The 17,481-nt window shown below is 42.0% G+C and overlaps 1 protein-coding gene and 1 non-coding gene across 5 annotated transcripts in view; one reads left to right on the forward strand and one right to left on the reverse strand.

Annotated features, from left to right (window-relative positions):
- The window catches only part of MAPKAP1 (MAPK associated protein 1), a 235,563-nt gene that overhangs the window by 182,596 nt on the left and 35,486 nt on the right, over positions 1–17,481 (forward strand). For all 4 annotated transcript variants that reach the window (XM_068552244.1, XM_068552245.1, XM_068552247.1 and 1 more), the window contains one exon: positions 6,884–7,024. In XM_068552244.1, the coding sequence (XP_068408345.1) occupies positions 6,884–7,024 (141 nt within the window). The remainder of the gene's footprint in view (positions 1–6,883; positions 7,025–17,481) is intronic.
- Positions 10,385–10,491, reverse strand: LOC137771084 (U6 spliceosomal RNA). The gene has a single exon (XR_011075299.1). It is a non-coding gene; the product is annotated as a U6 spliceosomal RNA (small nuclear RNA).

The raw sequence follows: 17,481 nt of genomic DNA on the forward strand, positions 1-17,481 counted from the left end.
TGTGCTCTGTAGGATGGAATGTTCTTGCCCCCAAGGAGCCCATTGTCCAGAAGGGGAGTACAGATGCTTATAGTGTAAGAGACTTATCATGAGAACCTTCAACAAAGGGAGACAGGGTTTCAGGAAAGGGATCAGGAAAGATTCCATTTGGACTAGACCTTGAAGTGTATTAATTTTAAAGAGTGGAAAGGACATTCTGGCCAGATGGTATAACCTGAACAAAATCCAGTTTAGCTGAAACAGGCATTGTTCTATGTGGAGTGGCAATAAGGCTGCAAGATAGAATGGGGCAGAAGGTAGTTTGTTTATTCTTCATTCAGCTGTTTGCACAGCAGTATTTCACTGTATGCCAAGTCCTGAGATGGACAGTGCCTATCTTTGAAGACTTCTCCCCCTCCACCCCACACCATTTTATTTTCCACTATTCCCCTTCACAGACTCTTTGCACCAGCCAAATGCAAACACTTGCTGCCATCCTCCTGTGTTCCTGAAGCACTAGCACAGCTCTGGCACACAATTGGTGCTGGGTGACTGTTTGCGGACTTGGGAGGAATGGTCAACAGGGCCATCATTGCTACAGAGAGTGTACATATGAGGTAAGGACATAGCAAAGGCCCTCGAACTTCCAGTTGAGTTCTAGACTTGGCATAGATCTTTTTGGAGATGGAAGACAGAAGTTGCTTTAACTTATAACTAGATTAGCCCTTTCAGACTTGGCGTGAGACTCATTGAACCATAAAGTGAAGTCTGATGTTCCATGTAGTTTGTGTCTATGAACATAAGACATCTGCTAGAGGCGTACAGTGATTTCATCTGAGCTTTGGTTTAATCATCAGTGCTCATTTGTCTGAAAGACAGTCACGTGTGTACCTGTATGTATCTCCCTCAGTTCCAGTGAAATCATGAAGTATATGAAAATGCTTCTTAAACAATATTAGTTGTAATTAGCCTTGATCTGATCACGTGGCAAACAAGCCTGTCACTCTAACAATGTGTGTACAGGCTTTCTGTTTGTTTGTTTTCAGGTATGTAATATAGATACAGAGCTGTAACTGCACTTTTGTGTGTCCCATCATGGTTGTCCAAATGGGCATCCAGGAACAATGAAAACATGGCATAAGAACCAATAAAGGCAGCAGTTCTCAAACTTTTGGGTCTTAGGACCTCTTTACACTCTTAAAATTTATTGAGGACCTCAAAGAGCTTTTGTTTATTGAGTTATATCTATTTATTAGGAATAAAAACAGAGATTTTAAAATATTTATGAATTCATTAAAAATAATGGTAAATCCATTATATGTGAACATAAATAACATTTTTATTAAAATTTTTTAAAATAAAAATATTTTCTTTTAAAAATTTAATGATAAGAGTAGCACTCTTTTATTTTGGTTTGAGGGTTTTTTTGTTTTTTTGTTTTCCTTCCTCTGAAAAGCATTTATTTTTGTTCCACCAGGAAGATAAGTTGTTGACTAATCTCCTGAACCAGTGGGCACTATTTTCTATTTTTGCAAATTTCTGTAATGTTGGCTTTATAGAAGACACCTGGATTTTCATATCTACTTCTGCAATCAGTCTGTTACAATACATTGTTTTGGTTGAAGTATATGAAGAAAATTTGGCTAACATAGATAGGTTGTTGGAAATGGGAGTATTTCAGTAGCCTTTTCAGATAATAGTGCATATTAATTTTTGTTGCTATACCAAAACTCAAGTGATAGTTTCCTAAAGGTTGGTTGCAATGTGGAATCAGAAACATATCAATGAACTTTTTTTATTACTTTGTGCACTTGTAAGATATTAGGCATGAAAAGGGCAAGTCATGTCTTACTGTTACTATTATAAAAATAGTACTGAGGTTATGGACCCGCCTCCCGCCACGCCTGGGGTCCTGAGCTGCACTTTGAGAGCCACTGACTTAGAGTTTACAGTCACCCACACAGTCCCTGTCCTTGCTGCTGCTTGTAGGAATGTGGTGACACAGGAGGGGAAGGAGAAGGAACATGACTCCGGAGTCCGATAGATCTGTCCCAGCTCCGCCTCTTTCCAACAGTGGAACGTTGGGCAAGGTTTTTGACCCACTCTTGACCCACGGTGTCAGAGTTAGGATTTGAATCTACATCTCTGAACTCGATGTTCCAGGTTCCTTCCAGTGTTATTAAGCCCCAGGGCCACATCCCGGCTCTCTCTCAGTACCTCCTCTTTCTTTCTTCAGTGCAGGCCTTACACCCCGCCAGCCTCCTCCTTCCCCTCCTCTCTGCTTCCCTTTGCTCCCTCTTCCCTGGCCTGGTGTTGCCATTAAGACAGGTGCCACTCCTTGTTTCCTTTTTTCCTGATTCCTTACTCCAGACAGCTAAGCTCCTTCCTCTCTTGGATTTTCTGCTTGTCCCCCAGCGCTTTCTGTATCGTGAACGTGCTCTCTGTCATCCTTCCAGAGCCTGTTGTCAGTCCGTTTGAGCTCTGGTGCTCAAGTCACTTTTAGCACCCCCCCCCCCAAAATTTGATCTATCACAATACATCTTTGAGTTATTGCAGCTCAAGCGTTTTGACACAATACATTATGGTAATCCATGGCACATAGAGACATTAACACTCTTGACTTTGACAAAATACATTGTGAAGTCTTTGAAGGCACCATTACAATTTATCTTGTCATTCATGAGGAGACCCAATTCAGCATTAATGTAGATGAACACAGTGTGGCTTTTGTTTCATTTAATTGCTTGTGACCTTTTTAATTGCTAATTTAACAAAATACCAAAGGGTTATATTTCAATTAAGTTAACAGTTTGGGGAGTGGTTTTTTTTAATATGTTTATTTTTAAGACATTCTGGTTCTATTTTTTACTTCGAGTAGATAAAAATGTCTTCTCTTAACAGAAGTCGTTTTGGAATGTGAAGTTGATAGTACAGTAATATTTTTAATATGCACTGTGGTGCAGTATCAAGCATCTTTCATGTGTGTTTGGGTTCACCCCTTTCCAGAAGGATACAAACAGTAAAGGTGTACATGCAAAGTCAGAACTTTCCCGGTTTTAAAAAAAAAAAAAAATGCTTTTGCTATAATGCTCTGCTTCAGATGTGTGCCTTTAGATTGTCTGTTGCATGCATCATTTATTGGGCACTTCTCTCTGCCTTGTCCTGTTTTCTTGGTGTTCTGTAGTGAATTTGTAAGCTCCTGAAGGTCAGGAACCCTGCCTTATCTTCATCAATGTCCCTTCCCAGTTTAGCACACTGCAGGCATGGGGACAGTAGTTGCAGGTTGCATGGCTGACTGATCTGTACACACAGACATGCCCCCTCCAAGCAGAGGCATTCCTGAGCCTACTTTGAGAAATGGCACTGGAACTCCAAAACCAGAAGTTGTTCCCATTCAGCAGATAACCTGCTTGGGGGTGAGCGGCATGTATCAGAGGTGAGTGCAGGACTGTTTCTTCCTTCTCTGCTCGCCCGGTGCTGCTGCCCTTTTGACCGTAAAAGTAAACACACCCCTTGTCAACTGGGGCAAGGCTCAGAACTCACCCAAGTATCAAGGGGACTTAAATCCTCAAATGGGATATGAATTTACACCGTCAGAGAGTAGAAGGTCAATGCGAGAAGCATTAATGTGTTGAGCGAGCTCCAGCTATATAAGTCTTGAACAAAATTAATATGAGGAAATTGACAAGCTTTGCTGGTTATTCCATAGTTTTAAGACCTCTACTACAATCCTATCATCTCATCTGCCCATTATTAACATTTCAGCAAAGTTTTCATTAATCTCGCACGCAAATTTAGGAGTGAAAACTGGCACTTGTTTGAGCTTTTAGGACTACATTAGCTGGTGTATTAAACAAAATATGTCATTCTTCAGTAGCTTCTGCAAGAAGCTAAATCAATTTCCAGCCATATTTATGCACCACTTTATCTAAAAGCATCTGAATTATCATTTACAGCTAAGATGCTTTATTAGCAGCTGGCATTGAAATTGCTCAGTAAAAAATTATGTCACGTTATAGTAATTTTTAAATTGGTTTTAATCCAACCTCATAAAATGTAAAACTCTTAAGTGTGTTTTTTAAAAAATAATTGGCATTTTAGCATAATGAGCTGTTACCTCTTTCCAAATCAAATACCTGCAATATTTAGAAAATACTAATTGGTAAAGAAAACAGAAGCTCTTAAGCTGAGTTGTATCTAATAATGGCATTTTCTCAGAAAAGATGGCTTTAAATGATTTAAAACATGAAAGGACTTTAGTATTTCTCCAAAATTCTCAACTTAAAAGGTTCTAAAGTAAAAGTAAACACACCTTGGCAGCTCTGTTTTAGGAAAAGTTATATTTGGAGAAAGTGAATAACTATTTGAAACTTTAATTTCTAGCCAGCCTCTTGGCTTGCGATGTGGACGTTACTCTGGAGACAGTAGCGATCATGATCACAGCATCTCTATCCAAAATCACAAGTGTTCCAGAGAAAGGAAACAGGGTTACCCAATGACCCTTGCAGACGTCGAGTGCAACTTTGCTAGTCCTAGCAATGTGATGTTGGTTAAGTCACTAAGCCTCTCTGATCCTGGGGATACGGCACTCGGTATTCATCCAGTAAATTGTTATTCAGTTCTTGCTTTATTCTGTGCATGGTAGCACTAGCAGGGTCTGGGCTATGGTGTTTAGTAAAGCAGTCACTCTGCCTCTGCTCTTGGGGTTACAGTCTAATGGTGGAGACAGACGATTACTATCTGTGATAAATAACCTGAAGGGAAATGCAGGGTGCAGTGACAGAAGGAGCTGAGCTAGACTTAGGGTTCCTTGGAATGTCACTTGAGCTAAGCTCATCAGAGGGATGGGGAGGAGGCCTGGAGAAAAAGGCCAGGAGGGAGTGGAATGGGAAGAAGGGTGACCTAGGCGGAGAGGTCAACACGTGGGACTGTGTCACAGGCATTCGGTGACTGGCCCGTTAAGGCCGAGGCTGCAGCCTTACTGAGGGGAAAGCATCCTTGTAGGTGCTAGAGTGGTCCAAGCTGGGAATTGTTGTAGTGTTTGGAAATAGAATGCACAATTCCTAATAAATTAGTTAAATGTGAAGGCATCAGAAACCAGCTTTGCCTTAAAAGCCTCCCCTGTAAGCAATAACTGTGGGAAGGAAAGTGTGTAATTGGTAGGCATAGAGAATTTTCCAGTTTTATGCCCAAATCTAGAGTTTTCCATTCCTCCAACTCTGTGCCAAGGAGTTCTCTCGTGGTCTCCCTGTGGAACCGTCTCTGCGTACTCATCACAAGGCCTCGGGCACCCCACTCTGGTTGGCCTCTTCTAGACAGATGCTCCCTCCCACCAGCAGCCACACCTTCAGAGGACCGCATTTCAAACTCAGGCATGGGGGGTGACGAGAGTTAGTTTACCTTTGCTTATGTGACCTTGGGCGTATGACTTTGCCTCTCAGAGCCTCGGCTTCTTCATCTGTGTAATACAAAAATTGTAGGACCTACCTACCAGGTTGTCTTGAGACTTAAATGCATGTGTGAAGTGCTCAGCACCATGCCCGATGTGTGAGTACTCACCTGTACTAGCTATCATTATTATTATTGACTGATTTGTTTATTTAGCAAAATTTAGTGAGAGCATGCCAGTTGCCTGTACTGCTTGCAGGAAAAGATGTAGAGATGAATAAGAGACTTTACTTATCCTCAGAAAGTTTCCAATTTAGGACACAGCAACCACTCAGCAATTCTAGTGCAAGCCTGAATGTGATCAACTATGACAAGAGAATAAAAATAATCATGACTGCTATTTATTAAGTGTATTACATGCTAGATTCTTTAAATACGTTTTGGTATTCTGTGGATGGCAGATGCTGGGGTTCAGAGAAATAGTCACTTGGCCACTATCACACAGTAAGTTAGAGGCAGAGCCAGGAATTGAGCCCAGGTCTCCCTGGCTCCAGAGTCCAGTATAAACCAGCTGCTATGGTGTTCAAGAGGAGGTGGAATCTGAGCTAGCCTGGGTGGAGTTTTGACAGAGGGATGTTCTAGGCCAACGGAACCACATGAGCAAAGAACCAGAAGTAGAAAAACCTGAACCTATATATAGTCTGAGGAGTTTGGGAAGAACTGAGAGAAGGTATGTGTTAGAAATGACAAATAAAATGGGAAATTTTTGTTTCAGCAAGATTGCGGACGTCCTTGATTGCTTGACTGAAAAAAGTGTGCTTCATTCAGGAGGCCTTGGGAAGCCAGGGAAGATTTTTGAGCTCCAGTCTTCTTATTTGTCCCCAGTATCAATATCAGAGTACTTAGTGCACACTACACGTTTGATGAGTGAATGAGTGATCAAAGCTTTAGAAAGATAAATCGGAAAGTCCTGTAGTAGCTGGATTGCTGAGGGAGCCTGGTGGCCAGAAGGCCATCGAGGAGACTCTTACAGCCATGCGAGCGCGAGCAGGCTCACGCCTGAACCGCTGGAGGCTGTGGGGCGCAGGACAGGAAGCTGATAAACAGACAGTTTGCGAATCGTGGGAAGAACAGGGATTCTTCAAGGAGCATGGACTACTTTTATGATCAGGAAAATTAATAGAAAAAGAAGCAAGAAGTGTGACCACCCATGCTTTTGACTTGCCCTTGTGGAGACAGAGGTTCTGGCGAGCAGGAGTTTTTCTGCCCTCTGTATTGCTGCTGCCCAGCCAAGGGCCTGCCATAGAACAGGCAGTGTTTGTGGAATTAATTGTTGAATGATTAATATGTTACCATTCTTTGTTTACTGGAATGGCATTATTAAGTCATCGCTCAGCCTTTTCTTTTCCAAATTAAATAGCCCATATTATTTTAATTTATCCCAAAGCATTTTAAGCAGACACCATTTGCCAAGCCTCATGTATCTTTATGTGTTAAACTGCTTTTTCCTCCCCAGGTTCAAGGGCAGACGGGGTTTTTGAGGAGGATTCGCAAATTGACATAGCTACAGTGCAGGATATGCTGAGCAGCCACCATTACAAGTCATTCAAAGTCAGCATGATTCACAGACTCCGATTCACAACTGATGTACAGTTAGGTAAGTGTGTCAGCTTTCTATCAGTGGTCAATGTCGAAATAGGGAAAGAAACAACATACAACTTTTATGTGACCTGAATGACTAACGGTAATTTGTTTTCAGAGAAAATGTTGAAGCAGTGAAATTTAAAGTAACTCCTTTTTCCCACCTGAGTGCTCTGTCTTGTCTTCTTTTTTATGAAGCAGAAGATTAGAAATAGAACTAACTTGAGACTCTTTGCAAACTGATTGACTTATGTGAAGTTCCATAATTTTCATTCTGTAATTCTCCTACATCCTATCCTTAGAACTGCTTTGTAACATTGCTACTTGCCTTTTCTTACTCCATGAATCCACTCCTTATTCATTCATGCCTTTATTCAGGAAGCTTTTTAATGATCTCAGAAGTTATATTTGGATCCTCACCAGATAATCTAGAACTAAAATTCAATTAATATTTGGGGTTAATTTGTTTCCATTAAGTGCTAAATTTCTGTTTTGACTGAAACCTAACAGAGGTAGAAAAAGTGTCGTAGTGGTCAGCAGAATATGAATACGCCAACATCATCGCCATCCTCATGGCCATCATCTATAGGTATGCACGTGTATTAGGCACTGTGCTCAGTGCTTTACATGCACTACTAACCTACCTTAAAGGTAGGTACTTTTACTGTCTCCATCTGACAGAGGAGGTAAATGAGGTGCAGAGAGGTGAAGTCTCATGCCCGTGCTCACACAGCAGGTAGGTAGTGGTATCAGGGGCAGAACCCTGGTCTGGCCAACTGGAGTGCATCTGCTGCGTAAAAGAGGATGATGGGAGGGCAGGGGAACGGGTACAGGTGCCAGGCTTACCCAGTCAGGGAGCTGAGCTACTCCCGGGCCCTGCCGAGACCTCTACCACACTGCCTCTTCCTGGGCTTCGTTTGCTTCATGCGTAAAGGGAGAAAGTTTGAATTCTAACTCTAAGGCTCACTAATGTTATATTTCTCACAAATGTTTTGTAAATGTCTCATAATAAAACCTTTTCTAATGTGGGCATTAGTGTGGCTAATTTGTAATAAGTCTCAAAAAGCTCTCAAATATTCATCCCAACTTGACTGACAGGAGCTTGAAATATGCTGACAGTAGCTTACTAATTAAGAGATGAGCATCAGAATCACATCTGGTTTACATTGTGGCTCTGTCGACAACCAGCGGTATTAGGCAAGTGTCTTAATCTTTCTGAGTCTTGATTCCATTCTGTTTAAATGGGAATATCAGTGTGGCAGCCTCTTAGGATTGCTGTGGGGAATGAATCAGATACTCCACTTAGCTTAGCACAGGGCCTGGCAGTTGGTAGACTGTAAGTGAGAGCTTTTAGTGGAGAGGCAATATAGCGGAAGCTTGGAGGACAGACTGAAGAGTTAGAAGCCTGGGTTCAAACCCTGGCTCATTCATTAGCTGTACCAACACAGGCAAGTGATGCAGAGCCGCAATCTCCTCCTCTGTAAGATGAAGATAATAGTCTCTGTCTCATAGATAGGGTAATTACGGGGACGAAATGTCATTATCACACGCGCAATACTTAGAAAGGCGCATGGCACATAGCAAGTGCTCAGTAAACAACAGCTTGTAAGATGATGGTGATTCTGACAGACTAAATAGATGAATTAGCACCCAGTATCTGAATCGGAACACACACAACCTACCTTTTTTTCCCCTCCGTAAACCTCTTTCTCCCTCCTCACAAAAAAAACCTCTAAAGTGGTAAAAATTGCTTATTTAATGTTAATTCTTAAAACATAAAGTTCTTCAGCGTTGTTCTTTCTAAAGATGCTTTTTCTGGTATCTCTCATAGAAGTAAAATTAATAAGGCTGCTCAAAAACAAGCCAGATGCCCAAAAAAGGGGGAGAAAGCACATGTTGTATGATATAACGTTCAAAAGTACACAAAAATAATATGTGGAAGTAATGATAGTGGTTATCCTGGGGAGTGAAGAGGCCATAGTGACTGGATGGGGGAGCATCTGGGGCACTGGTAAGTTCTGTTTCTTGATCTGGGGGCTGATTACATGAGTATGCAGACTTTGTGGAAAAGTCAAGTTATATAAGCTCTTGGGATTTATACACTTTGTATATTTTCAATTAAAAGTTTGCTAAAATAAGAATGCTACTCAGACATCATTTGTGTTTGCCTGCAGTTCTTTCCCAGTAACAGAGGGTCTGCTTTTTCTGAGTGGGTCTAGTTTTACGAAGCCCAGTAAGTAGCCTGACTGCAGTCAAGATAGAGGTCCAGGGTACAAGGCGAGGATTTTCCCAGGTGAGCATAATCCCTGCTGTTCCCCAAGGTGCAACGCAGTGCCTTGGAAAGATAACCAAGAGCGTGGCTTCTTTCCCCACATTTTTTCCAAAGGCAAAAAGCCAAACTTGAATTCATCAGATTCTGATCTGTATATTCATTCAAAGGAAAAAGTCCACAAAAGGATCTGTGCAAAGAGCCCAAGTTCTGCAGGCGAGAATGGGTTTGAATCCCAGCTTTACCACTTGCCTGCAGTGTCAGCTTAGACAAGTCTCTTCCCCTTTCAGTCTTAGTGTTTGTCATTTATGAAGTGGGAATTATAATGTTTACCTTTGAAGATTGTGTATGAAAGTGGCCGGTAGTAGCTTATCTTAGTGCTGTTACCATTGTCATTATTATGTTTATTTTGCCTATTGCTTTCTCTCCTAGTCCACCATCTTTTTTTTTTTTTAACATCTTTATTGGAGTATAATTGCTTTACAATGGTGTGTTAGTTTCTGCTGTATAACAAAGTGAATCAGCTATACATATACATATATCCCCATATCTCTTCCCTCTTGCGTCTCCCTCCCTCCCAGCCTCCCTATCCCACCCCTCTAGGTGGTCACAAAGCACCGAGCTGATCTCCCTGTGCTATGTGGCTGCTTCCCACTAGCTATCGGTTTTACATTTGGTAGTGTATATATGTCCATGCCACTGTCTCACTTTGTCCCAGCTTACCCTTCCCCCTTCCCCCTTCCCATGTCCTCAAGTCCATCCTCTAGTAGGTCTGAGTCTTTATTCCCGTCCTGCCCCTAGGTTCTTCATGACCTTTTTTTTTAGATTCCATATATATGTGTTAGCATATGGTATTTGTTTTTCTCTTTCTGACTTACTTCACTCTGTATGACAGACTCTAGGTCCATCCACCTCACTACAAATAACTCAATTTCGTTTCTTTTTATGGCTGAGTAATATTCCATTGTATATATGTTCCACATCTTCTTTATCCATTCATCTGTCGATGGACACTTAGGTTGCTTCCACGTCCTGACTATTGTAGATAGAGCTGCAATGAACATTGTGGTACATGACTCTTTTTGAATTATGGTTTTCTCAGGGTATAAAAATATGGAATGCTTCACGAATTTGCGTGTCATCCTTGCGCAGGGGCCATGCTAATCTTCTCTGTGTTGTTCCAATTTTAGTACATGTGCTGCCAAAGCGAGCACTGGTCCACCATCTTGAAAGTGTTTAACCAGATCACTCAAATTAGGTAGTGGCTCTATTGGCAAACCCACAGTGGAGACTTGTCAGGTAGAAATAGATGATGATAGTAATGCAAGTGTCTCTGTCTAGAGCATTGGTTCTCAGAAGTGAGGTGACTGGAAGCTGGTCCCAGTCACCTCTGAATGCTTCCAGTGGCACACATAGCACCCTCTGGTGGAAAGTCACAACTGAGGAACGTCTAAAATATTAGATGTTGTCAGAACATTTGTTTCTGTTACGAATCTAAATTCAGTCTTTACCATTATAAGCAAAAACTCCATTAATTAATCCTAAGTAATTTTGTGACAATCGGATAAACTGTGCCCACGAGTACTATATCATGCAGTGAATAAATAAGTTCATTTCCTATTCCCATGTAGATGAGCTCAGGTATGTATTAAGACCCTTACTTCCGTCTTGGAAAGCAGATGATAACACCCTTTTCATTCTCACAACAACAACAAAAGGCTGCACACAGTAGTCCAGAAATTCTTTCTTTCTGAAACAGCATCTACTGCGAAGTTCAGGGCAGCAAATGTTCTTTATGAGCATTCAAGTGAGCAGCTGGATTCTGAGATCAGTAAATAATTTATTTTATTTCATCTGACTAGCCGGGTGCTTCAGATCTTTCCTGACACTGATGGATGGTCTCCTCTGCTCGTCCATCCTGTGTCAGTCAGAGCAGAGGTTCCACTTGCCCCCTGTGGCAAGTTCTTCTAAGTGGTGTGTGTCTGTGTGCGGCATTTACCCAGCAGCACTGCTGATTCCACAAAAAGCCACCCGTCCACTCTGAGTTAGCGGTACGTGAGAGCGCAGAGCCGAGGCTCGGCATTCCCAAGCTCTATGGTGCCATCATAGCAGCCTGCCTCCTGACTGGGGAGTAGGGGCCAGTGTCCCAGTTTTACTCTCTGCTGTTTGTTTCTGGGAAAGTCAGGGGATAAGAGACTCAAACTTTGATTTGCAAGACCCAAAATTTACATCAGTTTTCCACCAGACTTTTTTTTTTTTTTTTAGTCTCAGCATTTCTTTTAATAACAAATTGTTAACTGAATAATCCCAGTGATAAGCAATGTGTTTTAAGTATACTGTGGTACAGCCATATACAGAAATGTTATAAAACCTTTGAGAGGAAGCCCTCTCAAAATTTTTATTGAAATGGGAATGTATCAATATGTTAAAATAGAAAAAATAACATTCACAGTATGATTTGCAGCTATGCAAATATGAGTATATGTACATAAACACATATATGCCAACACATGTATACATAAATATATATATATTTTAAAATTCCTCCAAGGAAATATATCAAAATGCTAATAACAATAGTTACCAATGGGTGGTAAAGTTACAAGTGATTTTTTTTCTTTTTTTTCCTGGGATTTTTACAGTGACCACATATATGGCTTTTCTGTGGAAGGGAGCTTTTTTCTTTTTTAAAAGCCTTTTCTCTTCACCATATTAAAAAGAGAAATGAATGAAGTAGTGTGTTACTGCCCATCTGGCTATATCATATCTTACTGCTTGTCAAGCGGCATATCCTACATCATGCCCATCTCCAGTCACAGGCAGAAAGGACAGAAACTCAGGCACAAACACACCCCATCCAAATGGCAGTGCATTCACTCTAGGGAGCAGCCTAAGCAGCACGAACAGCAACTTCAGTTCTCCACTCAAACCACTCCCCATCTCTCACCCAACGTTTTAGGTTTACTTTTTGATGTGATACAGTACTCCTCCCACAAGCTGCACGTGGGGACAGACCATTTTAATCCTCTACTCTATGCCACTCAGTCTGTCCCTGAGGGAAATGCTACCCATTTAGTAAATTTACCCACCAAGCCAGAAATCACCGTCATTCTGGACACTTCTCCGTCATCAACGGAAACAGACAGGTAAGCCTTGCTGCTTTCTAAAAATGGCCAATCCTGCTCGGCAAATGACAGTATATGCTAAGATTTCTCACTCCTGCAGAGCATGGTCCACCAGACTTTTATATGAATGAAAAACTTTATTGGAGTCCATTAATGAAACCTGGGACAAAGATCCGATCTTTTTAAATAATATTAACAAGAAGAATTATAATTTTTAAAAGCAGTTATCGTTTATCAGATGCTTGCTATGTGCCAAGCACTCTGCTGATGACTCTCTTACATGCGTTGTCTCCTGTAATCATAGTACTTTATTAGATAGTACTGATATTATCTCCATTTTTTATGTGAGGAGACTGGGGTATAGGGAAAATCTAGTAAGTAATGAAGCTGGGATCAGAACCCAAGACTGTCTGAGGCTGAGGCCTGTGGCTAACTACTAGATCATGCCTTGAATGCGGATTGTCATTGCACTAATACTCTGTATTTCTATCAATATAACAATGTACGGTATACAATGAACTTTCACCCCATTACCATATTTAATTGACACAGCACATTGACGAGGTTATTCCCATTTCATGACAAAACTGAAGCTCGGAGGAGTTAATGAAATCATGCAATGTATATAAAGCACTTGGTGCTTCCTGGCACATAGCTGTTACTTAATAAGTACTAACTCTCTTTCCCTCCCTGTCAGCCATCAGATACACAGTAGGATATCCAGTCCCAGTAGCAGAACTGGGACTGAAACTCAATCCTATACACTAACTCCAGTCCATCACGTGACAGATGCCTCAGTCATTAATAACGTCCCTTCGCCAAGGAAGTGATTACTTCTAGTTGGCTGGTTCCAAAACTTCTGCCCATCCCTCACTCCCCCCATCCCAGCGTCTGGAGGTCAGTGTCGGTGTAGCACGCGCGCTGCTAGCCCATCCTCCATTCACGTTGTTAATCAGTCACTGCACTTCTTCCCTCTGGGCCCACACCTGACCTCAGAATCACTTCCAACACAGCCTTTTTTTTTTCTTCACCACGTGGCATGTTGGATCTTAGTTCCCCGACCAGGGATCGAACCCGCACCCCCTGCATTGGAAGCACGGAGTCTTAACAACTGGACCACCAGGGAAGTCCCATCCAACACAGCCTTATAGGCAGCCCCTACCAATCAGTTGGCGTTGGTTCGTTCTTAAGTTGAAATCTATTTGCCATCCATGCTCTGTCAACCTGGAAAACTCACCAAACAAAGCCATCATTCCTGTATTTCCCAAAAATATTTTTGGACTATTTCATCTTGTCTGCTTCCCTTACATGTCGGGCGTAAAAGTACAGGTGCCCTTTAAGTGTAGACCTTGCCTGAGCTTATACCAAGTTGAGATTTTTTTCCATTAACTTGAGCTCCTGTATGCTTGACCATAGGATCAGGCACTAAGACATGGGTGCTACCCAAACATGCCAAGGCTGGCAGGTTGAAGTAGGTTTGGGGAAATTGGATCTAAAAGGGTCAGATGGTGAATGCCAGCCACGATCTAAGAAGCCCATAGTATACTATCAATAAGTTCTTGTTGGCTGGCTGACGGAAACTGAATTACAACACACCAGCCAAGGGGCTGCCCATAAACCCATGTAAGACTCAAGGCAGAGAAGGTCGAGACATGACCATAGCATACCTCTCATTTATATGGCACCTTAAGGCAGTGGTTCCTACCATGACCGTGTATCAGACTCACCAACTCCCTGGCCTCATACCAGACCTGCTGGCTCAGAATCTCTCCTTAATTGTGGGGTTTGGGAAATGCAATCTCACAGTATTTAAAGGACTTTCTTACCCCTTATCTCTTTGTCCAACGCTTGTTTTTACTGATTGGGCAGGTCAGCCTGGTTTTCCCAGCACAGGGTCTCAGGCTGAGAAATGTTTTGATAGTTGTGCCACTTGTGCTAACTTGACTCCTTCACCTTTTCATTTGTCGATATTGACCATCCCCATGTCACCAAAGGAATATGTTACTGAATACATAATATACCATGAATCCCATCTGTGTCATTACTGCATATATAATCTAACATAATTCTGTATAGGATGTACAAATTCTGTATAGGGTTTACAGATAAAGATTATATTATAAAACAACCTCTACCAAAAGTTTCCATGGTTACCTCCATTATCTCTTCAAAAAACAATCCATATGCATAATCATAACACTTGTGATCACAGTAGTTTTTTAACAAAAGCATCAAGTACAGTAGCACACACCTTAGAGAAAGCAAAGAGATTTCATCTCATAAACAACTCCAAGATTGTAATGGCTGCCCAGAGCATTGTGCTGAGGTAGCATCTCAAGCTGTATCTGAGGGCAACATAAACTCTGTGATTGATTAAAAATGTCTGCCTTGGGCCTGAGCATGATGAGAGGCAGCATGTTTGCCATCTGTTGTCTTTCCTGGTTTATTCTACTGCAGTTACTATTTAACCCTCCGGTCAGTACCTACAAGCCAGCACTCAAAGAAGACCTTATCACAGTATTATTTTTTAATAGGTACTATGCAAACTTAAGAAACACATTACAACACAAAACTGTGTGAGTGGAAGCAACAGCTGTGGCCTGGACTTTATTACTCCTCAAGCTCACTCTGACGCTGAAAGTAGTTCATGTGGTTGTATGAATAAAATATTCGCCCGTTATTTTCCAATGGGATACCTATGGAGTATAGTTCAAGTAATTACGTAATCTGGAAATTCATGTTCTTAAGAAATGGATTGATCTTCCTTCCACTTTTCCATTTCATATTGAATACTAAGGAGATACCCTTCTCCATTCAAAGGCACTAAAATGTTCATGAGGAGACTTGCATCATGTTTAACTCCAGGATCCCTGGGTCCTTGAGTAATTTGAGAATGCAAATTCTAGCATTCTAGTATTTTTTAAAATATTTATTTATGGCTGTGTCGGGTCTTAGTTGCAGCACGCGGAGTCTTTCGTTGTGGCGCACAGGCTTCTCTCTAGTTGTGGCATGCGGGTTTTCTCTCTCTAGTTGTGGTGCATGGGCTCCAGAGCACATGGGCTCTGTAGTTGTGGCGTGCAGGCTCCAGAGCGTGTGGGTTCTGTAGTTGTGGCACATGGGCTCTCCAGTTGTGGCACGCAGGCTCTCTAGTTGTGGCATGCGGGCTTAGTTGCCCCACAGCATGTGGGATCTTGGTTCCCCAACCAGGGATCAAACCTGCGTCCCCTGCATTGGAAGGCGGATTCTTAACCACTGGACCACCAGGGAAGTCGCAGCATTCTAACGTTAATAGTAATAAACTAGCAATAAATTCTAGTATTAAATGATTGTTCTCTCCCTATTGTGACAACATTTTCTGAACCAAAATTTGGAATGGAGTTTATCAAATCCTAATGAATTTATGAGGTAGCAGGACAGATACTATCAAGACTGCCTCCAGAAAATTTCTTTACCACATTAATGCTTAATGCAGTGATCAAGTCAAGGGAAAATCCCCTGACCGGGAATGTCGGAAACTCGAGAGGCTTTTTCTAACTGTATACTTTCCTCTCTGCTCCCAGATCTACCCTTTTGAGAATTCCTGTTCAGTAATCCACGGTTACTAGTGACAGTGTGTCAGGCTCCTCAGATGGCTGAGAAAGAATTAAGAATTGGAAAAAGTTGAGAACCACTGGCATAATGGAATTAGTGGGAATCGGATACGTGAGAGTTTGCCAAGGTTCCGTATTCTTTTTACCACTTCCTCATCCTTGGCACTTGAGCTCTGACAATGTACTGGGGCCTGGGCATAGGGACGATCAGGTTTTTCCTCATTCTGCAGGTGATATTATAAATTCTCTTAGGAAACACAGCATTACTGCTGTGTCTGTGGCGCACGGTCTTTGTTGCTCCGCGGCATGTGAGATCTTCCCAGACCAGGGCTCGAACCCGTGTCCCCTGCACTGGCAGGCGGATTCTTAACCACTGCGCCACCAGGCAAGCCCCTATACTGCCATGCATTTGATCACTGTAAATGTAATGCATAGTGAGACAAAGTGGGTCTTTTTAAGCCCTAGCTTGGTAGTATGGGATGTGAATTATGGTTATAGCTCTGTCATTAATGGGTGACATCAGACAAGTCATATCCCCGCCCTGAGCCTCAATTTCTTCATATGGGAAATGAAAGCCCCAGACTAGGTGATCTCTCATTAAGCCCAAACAGCCTTTGTGTCTGATCCTGTGTGTAAATTCAGAGAAGTATCAAAGACTTCCCTGCCTGCTTTGTAGATGCTATCGATTGGCTGTATAAATTCAGCAAAATCCACTCTGGCAAAGAGTTGTTCAGTGACACTCCCCAGGGGCTTTTCCAGGCTTTCATAGGCTCTAGGTAACCTGAAGACAAGAGGACTGGAGAATTGTATAAAAAGCTACTCCAGGATTTAACAGCAGTGGGGCTTTTGTAGTCTTGGATTCACAGTTGTGGGAAATTGATGAATGAACCACAGCTCATGATGTCCAAGCAAATAAGCAATAACTCAGGAAATACACTGAGGCGTGGAATGTTAAATGCCCTAATTTTTGCCAAACTGGTGTTTCAGCTTACTAGAAGGGTATTTTAAGTGTGCCTTGTGGGGCAGCTGTACCTTCTAAGAGTCAAGCATATAGGAAACAGCTGACGTGTCGGAACACACACCGACTGGACTTAGTCCTGTAGACCTGGGCTTCAACCCCAGCTTTGCCGTTTCCTAACTGGATTCACCCCGGTCAAGTACGTCATTTCACCTTTCTGAGGTCATTTTTAATAATAATTTTGATAATAATTGAGCCTTTATTATGTGCCAGGCACTCTGCTCTTTTGTACATGCTTAGGCCATTCTACCTTCATGACACCCTAGGAGTTGGTACTGCTGTTTCCTCATTTTACAAAGGAGAAAGCTCAGGCTCACCGAGGGAGAAGTAACTTTGCCCAGGATAATACCAGTGAGATCAAGATCGCCAGATTCATGACTTGGGGACCTTGTAGGGCAGGGGTTCCCTAGCACAAACGTTTCCACAACTTCCAGATGTAAGAACGTTCTTCCTGATGTTGAATTGAACTCT

Source organism: Eschrichtius robustus, chromosome 10, assembly GCF_028021215.1.
Source record: "Eschrichtius robustus isolate mEscRob2 chromosome 10, mEscRob2.pri, whole genome shotgun sequence".
Lineage (NCBI taxonomy): Eukaryota > Metazoa > Chordata > Mammalia > Artiodactyla > Eschrichtiidae > Eschrichtius > Eschrichtius robustus.